Source organism: Hemitrygon akajei, chromosome 17, assembly GCF_048418815.1.
Source record: "Hemitrygon akajei chromosome 17, sHemAka1.3, whole genome shotgun sequence".
In the NCBI taxonomy this organism is placed as follows: Eukaryota; Metazoa; Chordata; class Chondrichthyes; order Myliobatiformes; family Dasyatidae; genus Hemitrygon; species Hemitrygon akajei.
Genome location: NC_133140.1, coordinates 4,220,127 through 4,241,930, shown reverse-complemented (window position 1 = coordinate 4,241,930; position 21,804 = coordinate 4,220,127). Strand labels below are relative to the sequence as shown.

Below are 21,804 nucleotides of genomic sequence, written 5' to 3'. Positions count from 1 at the left end.
CACATTCCTGATTTGTGTCACGGAGGTGACAGAGGGGCTTCAGGGAGTTGGGAGGTAAGTTCAATAACATTCTGAGTCAGTAGTGCCTCCTGATTTGGCAGTAGACTCAGCAGTATGAATGCCAAGGATTGGAGAATACATCCTCTGGTTACAATCATGAAACTTTTTGAAGATTCAAGATTGTTTAATGTTGATTCCAGTACACAGGTGTTCTACTGCCCTTGCAGTGCATTGTGTACAAAGCTAGGCAGGGAGTTAAACACCTGATCAAAAACCATCCAAGCCAGAAGCTTTCTTCATGGTTTTTAAATCCAAGAACTTTGTGAAACTACAGAAAATTAAGGAAAACAAGTATTAGAATCAATACAGAATTGTTGTGCACCTGAATATACTAATATATCGATAATTTTCACTGTTAAATATACATGCAGCATTCTCTAGCTATGCTGCAGCGTGAATTCATGGTACAACGATAACTTAACGTCCATTATTGATAAACATAATACTTCTTTCAAAGTAAATCTACTGTTTACCAATATTAAGAAAGCTTAAGACTCACAGACATTGTAGTTTCAAGGGCAAATAAAGAGTGGATGGAGATGGATGTCTTCCTAGCGTGTTTGCTGCAAGTCAAAATCTAAATTAAACCATGCAGGAAGTGATGTAAACAAAACAGCTTATGAACAGTAAGTGATATTCATGCAAAACAGGGTGTATATAAAACAAGTAGTGCCTCTGGAAACAGAACAAGTGGAATGGAGAACAAAATAATTGTTACTCCAGATCCGATGGAGCACAAAAAACACTATATGAAGAACACAATAAATATAAATGCATAAGATAACATATATATAGTGAATACATGTTCATGAAGTGACTCTAGGCACAGGAGTGTCCGTACACAGTGTGACTGACAGGAAAAGATAAAGTGGTGATTGGTGGTGTGGAGGGGTGGATTAGTGGGTGGAGGTGTTGATCAGCATTACTGCTTCGAGAAGCTAACTGTTTTTGAGTTGGTGGTCCTGGCATGTATGCTGCATAGCTGATAAGAGTGGACAGATAGTTCATGGGCAGGGTAGGTGTGATTCTCCATGATGTTACCGACCTTTTCCAGCACTTTACTATATATATGTCCTTGGTAGCAGGTAGACTGGTCCTGGTGATGTGCTGTCCAGATCCCTTTTCATCCTTCTTGGAAAGTAAAGGCTTTGGTGAGCTTTCCAGCTTGTGTAGTTTATGCGAGGTGTACACTCTCAGGAGTTTGAAACTGCTTGCAATTTCCACTGCTGTGTGTCCAATGTATTTGACTGGCACCAGCCCTTGAGCTCTGCCATCTACTCTCTGTAGGTCATCTCATTGTTGATCAGGATACTGTTGTGTCACCGGTGAATTTAACAGTATGATTACTGGGTGTTTGACCATGCAGTCATGTGTGAGCAGACTATATGCCAGTGGGCTCAGCGCAGAGCCTTGGGGAGCACCTTTGCACCTCATAATAGGCTGTTTGCCTGATTAGTTCTATTTTACCTTTTTGACAACCTTTCAGTTCAGTCCACTCCACCCACAGCTCTTAAAATCATTTCCCCTCAGACACTTCCCAATTTTTTTTACTTGCCCTTACTGTTCCTGCTTACACTGGATTTGCAGTGAGTTCCAGATCATGTCACTCTGTGCCAGGTTCTCCTCACAGGCCCTGCAGCCATTGTGTGATAAACTGTCAGTACAGGTGTGTGACGCTCAACGTCCGATCGCATATACATTTGTAGTCCCGATCAGAGAATGTGACGTAGCGGACATAACCAATCTCGTGTATCGCGCGTCTCTTGAGTGTAGTAGTGTTATCTCTGTTTAATTTTCTTTTGAAATATTACCATAAAGCGCATCATGGCTTCCATGATTGAAACAACACTGGATGTATTCCTGAAGAAGCCAACACCTCCTGAAGAAGAGCCTTAGCCAGGTCCTTTAAGCATTATAGGAGATGATATTATCATTGTTGGTGATAGTTCATCAATGCAGGTTATTCAACCTGAAACTCTTCCTGTGGAACACTATGAGGAAGTTGAGAACAGTGATGTGGATGAACCTGATCCTCTTTGATAAATTGTGTGTGATATAGGCTAAGAAAGTGTTTACATAAAAGTTTATGAGTGAAAAAAATTAAAAAGTTTAAAATGAAATAAATTATAGTGTATGTATGTATTGTAGTGTACGGTATACAGTTTTAGTGTAAGTTCTTGGCTATTTAGTCAATATAGGTACACTACAGTACTCCATATAGTTTTGCCAAATATATATGGTGTTCGCACAACATCCAAATCACATAACGTCCAATTTCACAGAACGCATAGTGGATGTTAAGTGATGCATACCTGTATAAACTCAGTGGCTGATGGCTAGGAGGCAAAGAGTGGGAATAAAGGGAGTATTTTCTGATTGGCTAATGTGTTGCACAGGGGTCTGTGTTGGGACCGATTCTTTTTATATGTCATTGATTTGGATGATGGCTTTGTAAAGTTTGCACACAGTATGAAGATAGGTGAAGTGGCAGTTAGTTTTGAGGAAGTAGAAAGGATACAGAAAGACTTAAATTAGGAGAATGGACAAAGAAGTAGCAGATGTAACACAGTGTCGGGAAGTGTATGATCATTTTCTTTTGTAGAAGAAATAAAAGGATTGACTATTTTCTAAATGGAGAGAAAATACAGAACTCTGAGGTGCAAAGGGCTTTGGTAGTCCTTGTTCAGGATTCCCTATATGATAGTTTGTAGGTTGAGTCTGTGGTGAGGAAGGCAAATGCAATATAAGCATTCATTTCAAGAGGACTGGAATATAAAAGGAAGGATGTAATGTTGTAACTTTATAAAGCACTGGTAAGCCTCACTTGGAGTATTATGAGCAGGTTTCAGCTCCTTATCATAGAAATGATGTGCTGACACTGGAAAGGGTTCAAAGGAGGTTCACAAAAATGATTCCAGGATTGAATGGCTTGACATATGAGCATTTGATGGCTCTGGGCCTGTATTCACTGGAATTCAGAAGAATGTGGACATTGGGGGGTGTATCGCCGGTTCTGGGGGGGTGGTATGTGGCGACCCACTTCCTAGCGCACTCGAACCGGCTCACAAATAGTCAGCGTGCAGGCACAAAGGCCAGGTCCACAACAAAGGGAAAAAAGCCTGCGGGGGTTTGTGAGTACGTGTCCCTTAGAGCATCCACGCTCGGGGAGCGCTGGATGAGGGAGGCTTTAAAGCAAGACTGTGAAGTTTGAATAAAATCATCTTTAATTGCAGTTTACCGACTCCGTGTCGTTATTTTAGCGCTGCGTGTAGCACACCGCTACAATGTGTTGTTATCTCTTGCTTGTCTTTACTCCTGAATGGTTTCTTGCCCAACTGCTCTGCAGCAAGCAATATATCTCTTCATTGTTTTCTGTATGTGCAATGATGCCATCATTTTGCCTCCTGTCAGTAAATAGTAATCTTTTTCTAGCTAAGATTTATCTCCTGTCTGTTAACAACTTGTTTCTGATTTTTAGCTGAACATCTTAAAGGAAGTGCACCAGGATGAGTTGGGTCGAATTTCAGAAGACTTGGAAGATGAGCTGGGAGCTCGGACAAGCATGGACAAAAAACTAGCAGAACTGAGAGCTGAGGTATGAAGTAACTGTCCCTCTATCCTGTCTCCTGCATCTCTGGACAATCTTCAAAATGACATTGGATAGATTGAAAAGAGAAAAGTGAAAATAAAACTGAATTTGCAAAAAGCTCATTCCTGAGCTCCAGCTGTTTGTAATACACTGTCCTGTCCAATTTAGAAGCTATCTTCAATAAGGAAAATAATTCCAGAAATTAATCTAAAGAAAAGCAAGGGAGAGCCAGGGATAACTCATGTCTAGTTTCATTTTTACTTTATCAAGATGTGAAAATATGATGAGGTAGTGTAATGATGTATGCCATTCACATACTTTTACATATAACCCATAATGAAGTACATAAATAAAACAGTATATTTACAATTTTACTCAAATATTACTAAAATATTAAGTACACAACACTTCTCCCTGCTTAACTGTAAGCCAACTCAATATAGAATACATCTCAACATATATGCAATATGCTATAAAATACATCTACTAAATAAGCATCCATAGCATAATAAATTTTAAATTGTCCCATTCAGGTCTGAAGATTTAATTGTTGTGCAGGATTTCTTACGCTTGTGAGTAACAGCTACCCTGACAGATCTTGTGGTGTCTCTCTCTGTTCAGGGGTGGTGAGATTTGTGGCTGTGAAGCAATCTCAGGTTCATGGTGGTTGTAAGAGTTGACTCTGGGACTGTAGGAAGTAGTTTGGACACCTTTCTTCTCTAATAATTGACTCTACTGTCCTCAACTGATCGATGTGTCATGTCCAGATGACATCAGGCACAGTATCCACTGTCTAGGAGAGTGATCCAGTTCTGTCTTTAATCTTTCTAAGTACACACTTTTGATCACTTCCTTAGTCCCTCGCCAGGAATGCTTGTCCAGGAGTGAAACATTGTATCTCCTTGTTTGAGACCTCTAAATTTGTCTCAGCTGCATACTCTTTCTAAGATTGGGTTAGAAGTGATCCAAATGTGAACTCAAGGGCTTACCCAGCAATAGCATAGCTGATGAGTTGTGGCTGTGGAGTGTGCAGCATTGTGATATGCAAGAAGGAAATTGGTGAGCTTCTGATTTAATGTTAATGTAATGTACTCTGCTGACATTGCTCACAGTGTGTTCTTTAGTCTCTGGGCAAATCTTACTGCTGAGCTGTTTGTAGCTGGGTGGTATGGTGCAGATGTAATATGTCTTATTCCATTCATTTTCAGAAATGACTGAAACTGAGCCACAACTAACTGTGCTCCATTATCACTGACTAGGTGTTCTTGAACACTGGTCCTTGAGAAGAGGCTTCTCAGAATATTAGCAATGTACAAGGCTATTGGGAACGTTTCTGGCCACTTTGTAGCTGCATCCACTATTACCAAGAAATTTTTGTCTATAAATGGTCTGGCAAAATTCACATGAATCCTCTGCCGCAATACGTGCCATTCCTAAGGATGGAGAGGTGCTACTCTTGGCATCTTTTGGATGTGCTGGCATCCCAAACAGTGCATGGTAAGCTGCTTGATCTGTTGATCTAGGATCAGGCGAGCAGATAAAGCTTTAAGCCAAAGCTTTTATTTTGCTCATGTCCAGCATGCGGCTCCTGCAACACTTTAATTCTCAGTTTGGATGGTACAACAACTCTCAATCCCCACATGAGTTAATGCCCGTTAAGGGCAAGTTTATCTTGGTGCTGGTAAAAATGGCAGAACTGGAGTTTCTGCTGCACATTCTAGTCATTTTGGGTTGCCATTTAGACCTGAGACAGTGTGGGGTCTTTTCTGGTTTCTCTTTGGATCATCTCTGCCTTAATAGGAAGACTTAAGATTTGCTTTTAATAATAGGGAGAATACGTCAAGGGGAATGTCCTCTTTTGCAAAATATTTCAGGCATTTTCTTTTCCCAATGAAAATGAGACAGTCTGTCATCATTTCCATGATTAGTTGTCCTCTTGAATTCAATCTTGCAATTGCATCTTCAAAGAAACAGAGCCAATCTCTGCATTTGTGCTATGACTTGCAGTGGAACACCCTTCTGTGGATTGGAAGGAACACTAGTGATTGATGATCAGTAATGAGGGTAAACTTTCCCATACAAGGACTGGTTGAAATGTTTTGCACTGCAAACCAGACTCTGTCAACCTGTGTCTAATTTTTCTCTGCAGCAGTAAGGGAATGTAATGTAAAGGCTATGGGGCATTCATTTCCATCAATCATAACATGTGACATGATTGCACCTATACCATAAGGCAAGGCACAACAGGCAAGCTTCATAGGGCAATGTAGATCATAATGTGTGAGTACAGTGTCCAATGTCGTCATTTCCTTTGTCTTTTGGAAAGCCGCCTCATACTGCTTTGCCCATTGCCATTTTTTCCTGATCCATAGTAATAAGTTCAAGGGATGGAGCACAGTAGCTGGGTTTGGCAGAAATCAGTTATAGTAATTGATCGCAACTCTGACATGTCCTTTAGCTTTGGGGCATCTACCACTGTTTGAATTTTCTCAGCAAACTTGTGCGTCAATAGGCATGTGATGCTTGGTTTAAAGAATTCATACTTCTTGTGTTATGCTATGAGCCCATAATCTAATCTTTTTAACACAGTTTTGAGATTTTGGAGGTGCTCCTTGAGATCCTTACCCTTAACAATGATGTCATCCAGTTACCACTGATGGCCTGGGCAGCATTGAAACAACTGGTTCATGACTTCTTGCCTGACTACTCCAAAAATAAGCCTGTTATAATGATAAAGGCCTTTGTTGGTATTTATGGTGAGAAACACTTGGTCTCTTCTTCCTTCTCCATCTGTAGGTAGGCCTCAGCTAAGTCCTCTGTTTTCCCTCTAGAGAGGATTGCATAAATATCCTCTATACTGGGTAGTGGGTATTGATCTACTTTCAGTACTGGGTTGATGCGACCTTAAGATCACCATAGGTCATGACAGACTCATTTGTCTCGGCCACAGGGACCACTAGAGTTGCCCATGGGCTCCACACAACCTTGGAAAGAATTTCTTCAGTCTCCATGCAATCTAGTTGACCTGCTACTTTATCATGGATGGTATAAGGAACCGGATGAGGTTTGTGAAAATTTGGTGTGGCATTTTCATTTAACACTATTTTACCCTTGATGTGTTTCAGTTTCTCACCACCATCCTTGCTGTGGCATCATCCGGTACCTTTCCTAATTAATTTTCAGTTGGCCCTGTTACAAGGAATGTGGCATGAAATTGTGGATGGATCTCCAATCAAGTTGCAGTTGTCTTAGCCAATCGTGACCCCACAATGTTGGCACTCCTGTTTTTACCACATATAAGCTCAATGTGGCTTGTTGGTTGTTGTATTTCAAATTACAACTGACATTTAGAATGACAGCTACAAATTTCATTTCCGCTGGAGCCATCTTTTCTTCAGTACAGCTTCTTAATTGAATACCTGCCGGCTTCAGCTCAGTATCTCTGAAATGTTGTTCAATCTCATTTTGTGGAATGACTGAAACAGCCAAGCAATGTCCAATTCTATTGTAATTAATTTGCCACATTGTTTGTCTATAGGTAGTTTTCACATTATAACTCTCAAGGCTACTCAGTCCTGGATCATCATCAGATGTTTCATCAGCAACATTCAGATTAGTGTAACACACATAAAATGCTGGTGGAACGCAGCAGGCCAGGCAGCATCTATAAGGAGAAGTGCTGTCGACGTTTTGGGCCGAGACCCTTCATCAGGACTAACTGAAAGGAAAGATAGTAAGAGATTTGAAAGTAAGAGAGGGAAGGGAAAATGCGAATTGATAGGAGAAGACTGGATGGGGTGAGGTGAAGCTGAGAGCCAGAAAGGTTATTGGCAAAAGGGATACCAAGCTAGAGAAGGGAAAGGATCATCTTACTTCTTTGGCAAGGACTCTCCTACCCCCACCGATGACCCCTTCTCCCATCTTCAACCCTCCTCCTCTTCATGGACACCCCACTCTGGTCTTCCTCCTGCTCTGGATCTCTTTATTGCTAATTGTCGATGGGACATCAACCACCTCGACTTCACCACATCGTGTTCCAATTCCAACCTCTCTCCTTCCGAATGCTCTGCTCTCCGCTCCCTCCGCACCAATCCGAACCTCACTATAAAACCCGCTGATAAGAGGGGAGCTGTTGTAATCTGGCATACTGACCTCTACCTGGCCGAGGCACAGCGACAACTCTCTGATACTTCCTCTTATTTACCCCTTGATCATGACCCCACTGAGGAGCACTAGGCCACTGTCTCCTATACCATCACCAACCTTATCAACTCTGGGGATCTCCCATCCACTGCCACCAACCTCATAGTTCCCACACCCCGTACTTCCCGTTTATACCTCCTACCCAAGATCCACAAACCTGCCTGTCCAGGTAGACCCATTGTCTCAGATGCTCCTGCCCCACTGAACTCATTTCTGCATACCTTGACACTGTTTTATCCCCCCTTGTTCAATCCCTTCCCACCTATGTTCGCGACACTTCTCATGCTTTGAATTTTTTCAATGATTTTAAGTTCCCTGGCTCCCACCACCTTATTTTCACCATGGACGTCCAGTCCCTGTATACCTCCATCCCCCACCAGGAAGGTCTTAAAGCTCTCTGCTTCTTTTTGGATTCCAGACCTAACCAATTCCCCTCTACCACCACTCTCCTCCATCTAGCGGAATTAGTTCTTTAAATAATTTTTCCTTTAGCTCCTCCTACTTCCTCCAAACCAAAGTTGTAGCCATGGGCACCTGCACGGGTCCCAGTTATGTCTGCCTTTTTGTTGGCTTTGTGGAACAGTCCATTTTCCAAGTCTATACGGGTATCCGTCCCCCTCTTTTCCTTCGCTACATTGACGACTGCATTGGTGTTGCCTCCTGCACGCATTCTGAGCTCGTTGACTTCATTAACTTTGCCTCCAACTTTCACCCTGCCCTCAAATTTACCTGGTCTATTTCTGACACCTCCTTCCCCTTTCTTGATCTTCCTGTCTCCATCTCTGGAGACGGCCTATCTACTGATATCTACTATAAGCCTACAGACTCTCACAGCTACCTGGACTATTCCTCTTCCCATCCTGTCTCTTGCAAAAATGCTATCCCTTTCTCACAATTCCTCCGTCTCTGCCGCATCTGCTCTCAGGATGAGGCTTTTCATTCCAGGATGAAGGAGATGTCTTCCTTTTTTTAAACAAAGGGGCTTCCCTTCTTCCACCATCAACTCTGCTCTCAAACGCATCTCTCCCATTTCCCGTACATCTGCCCTCACCCCATCCGCCCACCACCCCACTTGGGATAGGGTCCCCCTTGTCCTCACCTACCACCCCACCGGCCTCTGGATCCAATGTATAATTCTCCGTAACTTCTGCCCCCTCCAACGGGATCCCACTACCAAGCACATCTTTCCCTCCCCCCCCTTTCTGCTTTCTGCAGGGATCGCTCCCTACGTGACTCCCTTGTCCATTCATTCCCTCCCCCATCCCTTGCCACTGATCTCCCTCCTGGCATTAATCCTTGCAAGTGGAACAAGTGTGACACCTGCCCTTATATTCCACCCCCCCCCACCACCACCATTCAGGGCCCCAGACAGTCCTTCCAGGTGAGGCGACACTTCACCTGTGAATCGGCTGGTGTGGTATACTGTGTCCAGTGCTTCCGGTGAAGCCTTTTATATATTGGTGAGACCCAACGCGGACTGGGAGACCGTTTCGCTGAATACCTATGCTCTGTCCGCCAGAGAAAGCAGGATCTCCCAGTGGCCACACATTTTAATTCCACGTCCCATTCCCATTCTGATGTGTCTATCCATGGCCGCCTCTACTGTCAAGATGAAGCCACACTCAGGTTGGAGGAACAACACCTTATATACCGGCTGGGTAGCCTCCAACCTGCTGGCATGAACATTGACTTCTCTAACTTCAGTTAATGCCCCTCCTCCCCTTCTTACCCCATCCCTGATGTATTTAGTTTTTTTTGTTCGTTTTTTTCCCCTCCCTTTTTTTTCTTTCTCTGCCCATCACTGCCTGTTCTCCATCTCCCTCTGGTGCTCCCCTCCCCTTACCTTTCTCCCTGGCCTCCCATCCCATGATCCTTTCCCTTCTCTAGCTCTGTATCCCTTTTGCTAATCACCTTTCTGGCTCTCAGCTTCACCCCACCCCCTCTGGTCTTCTCCTATAATTTTGCATTTTCCCCTCCCCCTCCTACTTTCAAATCTCTTACTATCTTTCCTTTCAGTTAGTCCTGACAAAGGGTCTCAGCCTGAAACGTCGACGGCGCTTCTCCTTATAGATGCTGCTTGGCCTGCTGCGTTCCACCAGCATTTTGTGTGTGTTGCTTGAATTTCCAGCATCTGCAGATTTCCTTGTGTTTGCCTTCAGATTAGTGTTTTTTTTTTTGAAACTGCAGATTGACTTTTTATCTTTTTCTCTACCCTGTGCAGTCCATTTATTTTTGTTTGCCTGACATGCTCTTTTTCTGTGTTCTACTTTATTGCATTTTCCCCTTTAAACCTGTATTGGTCTGCTATATGTGAGCCCCATCACAACGGTAACACACTTCATTCTGCCAGACAGATTTCTGTTTAGAAATCACAATTTTGTTCATTATCATTTTCATTCCTGACTCTCTCTGTCTGTGGTTTCCCTCAATTTCAAATGTGAGCTCTTTTAAATGTGAGTTGTGCTTCAATTAGGACCTGTTTTTGAATGTTTTCTTGTAATTTCCACAAACTGAACAATCTCTCAGTCCATCATTAAGCCCGTCACTGAACTGACAATGCTTGGACAATATCTTGAATTCAGCCACACACGATGATACTCTCCCATTCACTAGACACTAGAATACTAGAGCGCGGTACAGGCCCTTCAGCCCTCAATGTTGTGCTGACCCATATATTCCTTAAAAAAAAGTACTTATGGCACACTATCCTGTAACCCTCTATTTTTCTTTCATCTATGTGCCTGTCCAAGAGGCTCTTAAATACCCCTAATATTTTAGCCTCCGCCACCATCTCTGGCAAGTCATTCCAGGCACCCACAGCCCTCTGTGTTTAAAAAAAACCCCCACAAAAACAAAAAACAAACAAACTTACCCCTGATGTCTCCCCTAAACTTCCTTCCCTTAACTTTGTACATATGTCCTCTGGTGTTTGCTATTCTTGCCCTGGGAAACAGGTACTGACTATCCACCCTATCTATGCCTCTCATAATGTTGTAGACCTCTATCAAGTCCCCTCTCATCCTTCTACACTCCAAAGAGAAAAGTTCCAGCGTTGCTAACCTTGACTCATAAGACTTGTTTTCCAATCCAGGCAACATCCTGGTAAATCTCCTCTGCACCCTCTCCATAGCTTCCACATCCTTCCTATAATGAAGTGACCAGGACTGAACACAATACTCTGTGTGGTCTCACCAGAGATTTGTAGAGTTACAGCATGACCTCTCTACTCTTGAACTCAATCCCTCTATTAATGAAGCCTAGCATCCCATAGTCCTTCTTAACTTTCCTATCAACCTGTGCAGTGACCTTGAGGGATGTATGGATTTGAACCCCAAGGTCCCTCTGTTCATCCACACTCTTAAGTAACCGACCATTAACCCTGTACTCAAACTTCTGGTTTGACCTTCCAAAATGCATCACTGCACACTTATCCGGATTGAACTCCATCTGTCACTTTTCTGCCCAACTCTGCAGCCTGTCTATATCCTCTTGTAACCTTCGACAACCTACAGCTCCATCCACAACTCCTTCAATCTTTGTGTCATCCGCAAACTTACTCACACTTCCTTCTGCCTCTTCATCCAGGTCATTTATAAAAATCACAAAGAGGGGTCCCAGGACAGATCATTGAGGCACTCCACTTGTCACCGACCTCCAGGCAGAACACTTTCCTTCCACTACTACCCTCTGCTTTCTTCCTGTAAGCCAACTTTTTAACAGCCAAGGTTCCACTGATCCCATGCCTCATGACTTCGTGTATGAGTCTCTGGTGGGGGACCTTGTCAAATGCCTTGCTAAAATCCATGTAGACCATATCTACCACCCTACCCTCATCAATTTCTTTTGTTACCTCTTCAAAAAAACTCAATTAAGCTTGTGAGGTATGAGCTTCCCTTCACAAAGCCGTGTTGACTATCCTTGAGTAGTCTGTACTTCTCCAAATGCTGGTAGATCCTATTCTTAAGGATCCTTTCCAATAGCTTGCATACCACTGATGTAAGACTTGTTGGTCTATAGTTCCTAGGATTCTCCCTATTACCATTTTGAAACAAGGGAACTACTTTTGCCATTCTCCAATCCTCCGGCACCTCCCCTGCAGCCAAAGAAGATTCAAAGATTATAGCTCCTCCTCCAGCAATCTCTTCTCACTTCCCACAGCAACCTGGGGTATATCACGTCTGGCCCTGGGGACTTACCAGTCTTGGTGTTTTAAGAAGATCCAACACTACTTTTTCCTTAATCTCCACATTGTCCAGCACACAGGCCTGTACTATTTCGACTTCATCTCGATCAAGGTCACTTGTGAGTACTGAAGCAAAGTATTCATTTAGGACCTCCCCAACCTCCTCTGCCTCCAGGCACATGTTGCCTTCTTTATCCTTTAGTGGCCCCACCTTCATTTTTGTCATCCTTCTGTTCTTCACATACGCATAGAATGCCTTGGGGTTCTCCTTAATCCTACATGCCAAGGCCTTCTCATGCCCCCTTCAAGCTCTCCTAAGTCCTTTCTTAAGCTCCTTCCTGGCTACCCTGTATTTCTCATGAGCCCCTCCTGCTTCCTGCTTCTTATATCTAACATATGCTTCCTTCTTCCTCTTGACAAGTTGCCTCATGTGTTTCGTCAGCCACGGTTTCCTTTTCCTACCATTTTTTCCTCGTCTCATTGGGACAAACCTATCCTTAACCCGGCACAAGTGGTCCCTAAACTTCCTCCACATTACTTCTGTGCTTTCACCCTTGAACATCTGTTTCCAATTTACTCTCTCTAGTTCCTTCCTCATCCCTTCATAGTTGGCCCTTCCCCAGTTAAGCACTTACCCATTTTATCTGTTTTTATCCTTTTCCATAACTATGCTGAAGTTAAGGGAGTTGTCGTCACTTTCACCAAAATGCTCCTCCACCAAGAGCTCTGCCACCTGACCAGGTTCTTTTTTTTTGTAACTTATCTTTTATTGAAGTTTATCATCAAACAAACATTTCCAGGCCTATGAAGTGTTATGTAGTTAAACCATTTTCCCAATATGAATCAAGTTGTTCCAACTTATGATTAACAACAGATGCTGTTATCTTCTCCATTTTGTAAATGTCCATCCATACATTTAAAGTTGGGCTCTCCTGTGATAACCATTTCTTGGTAAGAGTCTTTTTACCAGCCACCAGCAGTATATTCATTAAATATTTATCTCTTTTCAACCATTCTTGAGGTATATACCCAAAATATATGGTCTTATTCTCTAAGGGTATTTCACATTTAGAGATGTAAATTTGTAGAATATAACTTAATCAATCTACTCCCTGAATAAATAAGAACCAAGAAACGCGAATAATAAAAAAAGGTAACAAAGGTATGATTCCTTTTTTTCTTTTGAAATCTTTTTATTATTATTATTATTACCCAAAATAACAAGAGTACATTGAAATAAATAACACTTACAATGTCTCAAAAGAGAGAAAAAAAACAGTAAGAAAAGAAAAGGAAAAAAAACCCTACTAAAGCAAGAAGAAAGTGAGGGAAAAAAAAAGAACCCATTAGGTGTTCAACCCCGGAGCCATGCGTCATACAAAAAGATAGATAGATAGATAGATACTTTATTCATCCCCATGGGGAAATTCAACTTTTTTTCCAATGTCCCATACACTTGTTGTAGCAAAACTAATTACAAACAATACTTAACTCAGTAAAAAATATGATATGCATCTAAATCACTATCTCAAAAAGCATTAATAATAGCTTTTAAAAAGTTCTTAAGTCTTGGCGGTTGAATTGTAAAGCCTAATGGCATTGGGGAGTATTGACCTCTTCATCCTGTCTGAGGAGCATTGCATCGATAGTAACCTGTCGCTGAAACTGCTTCTCTGTCTCTGGATGGTGCTATGTAGAGGATGTTCAGAGTTTTCCATAATTGACCATAGCCTACTCAGCGCCCTTTGCTCAGCTACCGATGTTAAACTCTCCAGTACTTTGCCCACGACAGAGCCCGCCTTCCTTACCAGCTTATTAAGACGTGAGGCGTCCCTCTTCTTAATGCTTCCTCCCCAACACGCCACCACAAAGAAGAGGGCTTCTAAAGATAAACATCAAACCGCCAGCAAAAAAGATTATACCAAAATTCACAATTAGATCGTGGAGGACATCTATCAATTAACTCAAATAGAAGTAGCGAGCAAATGAACCCCATCTTTTCTCAAAATCAAACATAGGTTCAAAGGTTCGACTACTAATTTTCTCCAAACTAAGACATAACATCACTTGAGAGAACCATTGTGACAGAGTGGGAGCTGACGTATCTTTCCACTTCAACAGAATGGCCCTCCTAGCTATCGATGTAACAAACGCTATAACATGTTGGTCAGACAAAGAAATACCACGGATATTTTGTGGTATTATTCCAAAGAGCACAGTTAATTTGGTAGGTTGTAAACTAATTTTAAGTGCTTTAGAAATTGTAGAAAAAACTGACTTCCAAAACTGTTCCAGTATAGAACAAGACCAAAACATGTGTGTCAGTATAGCTGTCTCAGTTTTACATCTATCACAATAACTATCAACATTAGGAAAGATTTTAGGCAATCTGTCCTTCTTCAAATAATAACCTTATAACAATTACAGCACAGAAACAGGCCATCTCGGCCCTTCTAGTCCATGCCAAATGCTTACTCTCAGCTAGCCCCACTGACCCACACTCAGCCCATAACCCTCCATTCCTTTCCTGTCCATATACCTATCCAATTTTACTTTAAGTGACAATATCGAACCTGCCTCTACCACTTCTACTGGAAGCTCGTTCCACACAGCTACCACTCTCTGAGTAAATAAATTCCCCCTCATGTTACCCTTAAACTTTTGCCCCCTAACTCTCAACACATGCCGTCTTGTTTGAATCTCCCCTACTCTCAATGGAAAAAGCCTATCCACATCAACTCTATCCACCTCATAATTTTAAATACCTCTATCAAGTCCCCCCTCATCCTTCTACGCTCCAAAGAATAAAGACCTAACTTGTTCAACCTTTCCCTGTAACTTAGGTGCTGAAACCCAGGTAACATTCTAGTAAATCTTCTCTGTACTCTCTCTATTTTGTTGACATCTTTCCTATAATTCGGTGACCAGAATTATACACAATACTCCAAGTTCGGCCTTACCAATGCCTTGTACAATTTTAACATTACATCCCAACTCCTATACTTAATGCTCTTATTTATAAAGGCCAGCAAACCAAAAGCTTTCTTCACCACCCTACCCACATGAGATTCCACCTTCAGGAAACTATGCACCATTATTCATAGATCACTCTGTTCTACTGCATTCCTCAATGCCCTACCATTTACCATGTATGTCCTATTTGGATTATTCCTACCAAAATGTAGCACCTCACACTTATCAGCATTAAACTCCATCTGCCATCTTTCAGCCCACTCTTCTAACTGGCCTAAATCTCTCTGCAAGCTTTGAAAACATACTTCATTATCCACAGTGCCATCTGTCTTAGTATCATCTGCATACTTACCAATCTAATTTGCCACCCCAGCATCCAGATCATTAATGTATATGACAAACAACGTTGGACCCAGTACAGATCCCTGAGGCACACCACTAGTCTCCGGCCTCCAACCTGAAAAACAGTTATTCACCACAACTCTCTGGCATCTCCCGTCCAGCCACTGTTGAATCCATTTTACTACTTCAATATTAATACCTAACAATTGAACCTTACTAACTAACCTTCCGTGTGGAACCTTGTCAAAGGCCTTACTGAAGTCCATATAGACAACATCCACTGCTTTACCCTCGTCAACTTTCCTAGTAACCTCAAAAAATTCAATAAGATTTGTCAAACATGACCTTCTACGCACAAATCCATGTTGACTGTAATCGGACCTTGTCTATCCAGATAATTATATATACCATCTCTAAGAATACTTTCCATTAATTTACCCACCACTGACGTCAAACTTACAGGCCGATAATTGCTAAGTTTACTCTTAGAACCCTTTTTAAACAATGGATCACATGAGCATCCACGTTCCTAATGACATTTGAAATATTTCTGTCAGAGCCCCTGCTATTTCTACACTAACTTCCCTCAAGGTCCTAGGGAATATCCTGTCAGGATCCAGAGATTTATCTACTTTTATATTCTTTAAAAGCGCCAGTACTTCCTCTTCTTCAATCAACATAGTTTCCATAACTACCCTACTTGATTCCCTTACCTTACACAATTCAATATCCTTCTCCTTAGTGAATACCAAAGAAAAGAAGTTGTTCAAAATCTCCCCCATCTCTTTTGGTTCCGCACATAGCTGTCCACTCTGATTCTCTAAGGGACCAATTTTATCCCTCACTATCCTTTTGCTATTAATATAACTGTAGAAACCCTTTGGATTTATTTTCACCTTACTTGCCAAAGCAACCTCATATCTTCTTTGAGCTTCTAATTTATTTCTTAAGATTCTTTTTACATTCTTTATATTCCTCGAGCACCTCATTTTCAACAAGCTGCCTATATTTATTGTAGTTCTCTCTCTTTTTCCGAACCAAGTTTCCAATATCCCTTGAAAACCATGGCTCTCTCAAACTTTTAACATTTCTTTTCAACCTAACAGGAACATAAAGATTCTGTACCCTCAAAATTTCACTTTTAAATTACCTCCATTTCTGTTACATCCTTCCCATAAAACATATTGTCCCAATCCACTCCTTCTAAATCCTTTCGCATCTCCTCAAAGTTAGCCTTTCTCCAATCAAAAATCTCAACCCTGTGTCCAGTCCTATCCTTCACCATAATTATATGGAAACTAATAGCATTGTGATCACTGGACCTGAAGTGCTCCCCAACACATAGCTCTGTCACCTGACCTATCTCATTCCCTAACAGGAGATCCAACACTGCCCCTTCTCTAGTTGGTACCTCCATTGCTGCAAAAAACTATCCTGCACACATTTTACAAACTCCAAACCATCCATCCCTTTTACAGAATGGGCTTCCAAGTCTATGTGTGGAAAATTAAAATCTCCCACAATCACAATCTTGTACTTACTACAAATATCTGCTATCTCCCTACAAATTTGCTCCTCCAATTCTCGATCCCCATTAGGCTGTCTATAATACACCTCTATAAGTGTTACTACACCTTTCCCATTCCTCAATTCAACCCAAATAGCCTTCCTAGACAAGCCCTCTAATCTATCCTGCCAAATCACCTCTGTAATATTTTCTCTGACAAGCAATGCAACACCTCCCCCTCTTGCCCCTCCGATTCTATCACACCTGAAGCAACAAAATCCAGGAATATTTAGTTGCCAATCACACCCCTCCTGCAACCATGTTTCACTAATAGCTCCAACATCATATTTCCTGGTATCAATCCACGCTCTAAGCTCATCCACCTTTCTTACAATGCTCCTAGCATTAAAATAGATGCATTTAAGAAACTCTCCACCTCTTACTCTCTGTTTATCCCTAACGGTGCATACAACTTTATTATCTTTTTCTCCCTTCTCCCCTATATCTTCGGTCTGAGTGCTCCCCTTCTCTGTCACCAGCCTATCCTTCCTCACACACTGTCTGCTAGCTTTCTCTATTTGTGAACTAACCGCCTCTCTCCTAGTTTCTTCAATTTGATTCCCACCCCCCAACCATTCTAGTTTAAAGTCTCCCCAGTAGCCTTTGCAAATCTCCCCGCCAGGATATTGGTCCCCCTAGGATTTAAGTGTAACCCGTCTTTTTTGTACAGGTCACACCTGCCCCAAAAGAGGTCCCAATGATCCAGAAACTTGAATCCCTGCCCCCGCTGCAATCCCTCAGCCACACATTTATCCTCCACCTCATTCCATTCCTACTCTCACTGTTGCGTGGCACAGGCAGTAATCCCGAGATTACTACTTTTGCAGTCCTTCTTCTCAACTGCCTTCTTAACTCCCTATATTCTCCTTTCAGGACCTCTTCCCTTTTCCTACCTATGTCATTGGTACCTATATGTACCACGACCTCTGGCTCCTCACACTCCCACTTCAGGATATCTTGGACGCAATCAGAAACATCCCGGACCCTGGCACCAGGGGGGCAAACTACCATCCGGGTCTCCTGATTGCATCTGATGTACAATTTTAAATTGAATCAATGAATGGCTAGCACAAATCGAGGAAGAGTTAACCAACTTCAAGATCTGCATGCAGTCCTCCATTATAAAAGTCAAATTAAGTTCTTTTTCCCCAATCTTGTTGAATCTTTAAAAAAAGGCTGCTTATCCCATTGTAATAATAAATTACAAATTCTTCCAATGGAACCCTTCATCAAAGGGTTCATACTCATAATAGTATCTAACAGGTCGACCTCTAATATGCAAGGAAAATTACTTAAATATTTTAGTAAGAAATGTCTAACTTGAAGGTATTGTAAGAAGTGTGAATATGAAAGAGAGTATTTATCAACTAATTGTTCAAAAGACATCAGTCTATCTTCTTTAAATAGATCCTAAAATGAATTAATACCTTTATTTTTCCAAAATAAAAAAATTGGATCACTCAAAGGCTTAAAAAAAAGTTTCGATAAATTAAACTACAAAGTTTAAATTTTTTAAGATTAAAAAAATTATGGAACCGGAGCCAAATTTGTAAAGAATACTTAATCACAGAGTATAAATTTAAATTAGCAACTTTAGCTAATTGAATAGGTAGAGCAGCTCCCAATAACGAGGTTAAATAAAACTGTTTTACAGCTTTCAAATCCAAATCTACCCAAACTGGCCGCTCATTCTTATCAACCCATTATAACCAAAAGGACATATATAGCACATTAACAGCCCAGTAATAAATTCTCAAATTAGGCAAAGCAAGACCTCTGTCCTTTTTCAATTTTTGTAGGTGACATTTACCAATTCTTGGTCTTTTATCATTCCAAGTAAAAGATGTGATAATAGAATCAATTTGATCAAAAAACTTCTTGGGGATATTCTGAAATAAATATAAAAATTTTGGTAAAGTCATCATTTTGACAATATGGATGTGGCCAGCAAGTGAAAATGTGAGTGGGTTCCATCTACTAAATAAATACTTCATAGAATCTACAAGGGAACAAAATTAGCTTTATAAAGATCCTTATATTTTTTAGTGACTATAACGCCTAGATATCTAAAAGAATCCATAACTTTGAAAGGAATATTATCATATATAGAAATAGATTCATTTAAAGGAAACAGTTCACTTTTACTAAAATTAATTTTATATCCTGAAAAATCTCCAAATTCATTAAATAATTTTAGCAAGGCAGAGATAGATTCCTCAGGATTAGATATATAAACCAGTAAATTGTCAGCATAAAGAGAAATCTTATGAATGGTCTCATTCACAAGAATCCCATGAATATCTTCAGCTTCATGAAGAGCAATAGCAATGGGTTCTAATATTAAGTTAAATAACAAAGGACTTAATGGACAACTTTATCTTGTTCCCCGTGAAAGCTGAAAAAGGGGATCTACAGTTATTAGTAATAACAGTAGCAATAGGAGTTTTATATATTATTCTAATCGAATTATTATGATAGAAAAATGAAGCCTAGACTGCTCTGTCTGTCTAAAGAAAATTTGAAAAGGTTCTCCACCCTGCCCCCAGTTTAAAAAAAATGAAATCCACTGACCTTGTAAGAGAAACAAGAAAGTCTCAACAGTGTTTACATTCCAGCATCTACAAACTATCCCATGTTTATATTTAATCTTTTTTAAACAAAAAACCAAAAAATTATTATCTCTTAAGAAGAAAAACCAGCGGCATCTTAAATTTAACATTAGATTCCCTAAAAAAGCTTTAAATTCAGTTATAAGACACTATAATATTCTATTACATAAAAAACATACTAATATATTGAAAAGAAATTAAAAAAGATAAACAGTTATTAAAATCTAAAATATATTACCTAGAGAAACCAAGCATTGTATTCGAAAATAAATCGACATGATTTTTTAAAAAAGCTAAAAAAAAGCAAGAAGCGTTAATAACAAATTTAACCCAATTAAATTTCCAAAACTACCAATGAATAATATTATATAAATAATTGAAACCTCTGCTAAGTATATATATAAAAAAGGAAATAGCCCCATTAGTAGGAAAAGCTACCAGTTAGTTAATTAAGAAAGAAACAAAAAAAAATCAAATCAGATATTAGGTTAAAGGAATAAGTCCTCTTATCTTTTTCTCAGTCAAATGTCTGAATAGCCATTTAAACAGTCATACTTGAACCATGAATTTTCTTTCCAAAACAAACCGATGATATGCAATAATGAACAAGTCCCCTGATCTTCATAAATCAGCCTTCATAAATCTTCTTTCAGAAATGTTAATACAGATAACCAAACAACCTTCCAGACAGTTCAATCGGCAGTTACAGCAGATATGGTTTGAACAAACGCCAGTGCAACTTTAGGATCAAAAAATGTACGAGGAGGAGAATCAGGGGGAAAAACTTTCATTCTTGTTGGGTGACGCAAGGAAGGAAACAATTTCTTTTCATATGCCTGTTTCATTACCAGAGCAAATTTTGATCTTTGCTCCATTACCTCCTTCCGATAATCTTCATAGAAACAGAGCTCAGATTTCTCAAATCTGAAAACTCTCTGCTTTCTTGCCTGTCACATTATTTGATCCTTAATCTTAAAATGATGAAAACAGACCAAAACAGACCGTGGTTTATTTGGATCTTGTCTCGAAGTAAATGATCTATGTGCTCTTTCCGTCGTAGGCGGCTACAATAGTACAGTAGGAAATGTATAAAAAAGCTTACCAAAGTAAACAGTTAAGTCTCCATTTTTGATACCTTCCTGCAGCCCAACAATTCGTATATTCCTTCGGCGAGACCTAGTTTCAGGTCTATAATCTTATTTCGATATCTTTCCAAACAAGTTGTAGTTTCAAGCAATTTTTGTTTAGTTACCTTCAATTCCTCTTCGTGTGTAATGACTTGAGTTTCCAGATCTTTAAGTTTTCCCTGAAATGACATCATTTCATTACTGTTCTTTTCCAGTTGGTCTTTAATTGAATTCAGTGTTCGAATCATATCTTTGGCCCACAACGGCATTTCATCAGATCTTTCCTTTTCCATTGCCTTTATCACTAGGTTCAGACAAGTTCTTCCCACTCCTCAAAGTTATATTGTTCCCCTTCAAGAATCAGCAACTAAACATTTTAAATTCAAAGTTTAAACCAGGGAGTAAGGAACAAAACTAGGAGCAGCACAGAAACTGCTGTTACTCCATTCACAGAGAGGTGCAGTCGCCAGGTCTGATTCCAAGGCTGGGGTCTCTAGATGACCCTGGGTTGAGCTCGAAGAAATGTCTAGCCATGGGGGATAGCCCTTCCTACCTGTGAGTTGAGGGCCCCCGCTGCAGTACCTATAAAAATAAGTAACAAAATTTATGTCCATTGCACAGAAATGATTTCCCTGTGTATTCCTCCCATGTATGTATTCTCATTTAGGTGGGGACAAAGGAGTGAATGAATGAATAAAAAATAAATTAGTAATATAAAATCCACATTATAATACGTATTTCTCGAGATAGGTATATCACCATCTGTTTTTGCTTCCGTTTAGTTTATCAGCACTTTTAAAGTTAGCCAAACCTTATGGCTCTCTGGAGGAGGTGAGGGCTGTCATCGGAGAACTCATAGTCTCTTCCTAATATCCTTCTCTCGTCTTCCTTCCGTCCCCTGCTTTCTCAGTTCTCTTACTATGTCCCAAGCAGATCAGGATAACTGCTCAGCCATGCTTTCCCTCGGTCTGACCACGCTAATGGGCAATCCTCTGATGTTTATGTCTGTAGTCACCTCTTCCACCGTCTGATATAGCTGTATGCCTTCTTCGTAAAACACCCTCAGTTTAGCAGGGTACGGGGTTTGGAATTTAATCTTTTCTTGCTTTAATATTTGTTTCGCTTCAGAATATTCCTTCCATTTCTGTAGG

The 21,804-nt window shown here is 40.6% G+C and overlaps 1 protein-coding gene across 3 annotated transcripts in view; it reads left to right on the top strand.

The window, feature by feature from the left end:
* ccdc102a (coiled-coil domain containing 102A) overlaps positions 1-21,804 on the top strand; it is a 211,969-nt gene that overhangs the window by 110,271 nt on the left and 79,894 nt on the right. For all 3 annotated transcript variants that reach the window (XM_073069602.1, XM_073069604.1, XM_073069603.1), the window contains one exon: positions 3,539-3,655. In XM_073069602.1, coding sequence (XP_072925703.1) covers positions 3,539-3,655 — 117 coding nt within the window. The remainder of the gene's footprint in view (positions 1-3,538; positions 3,656-21,804) is intronic.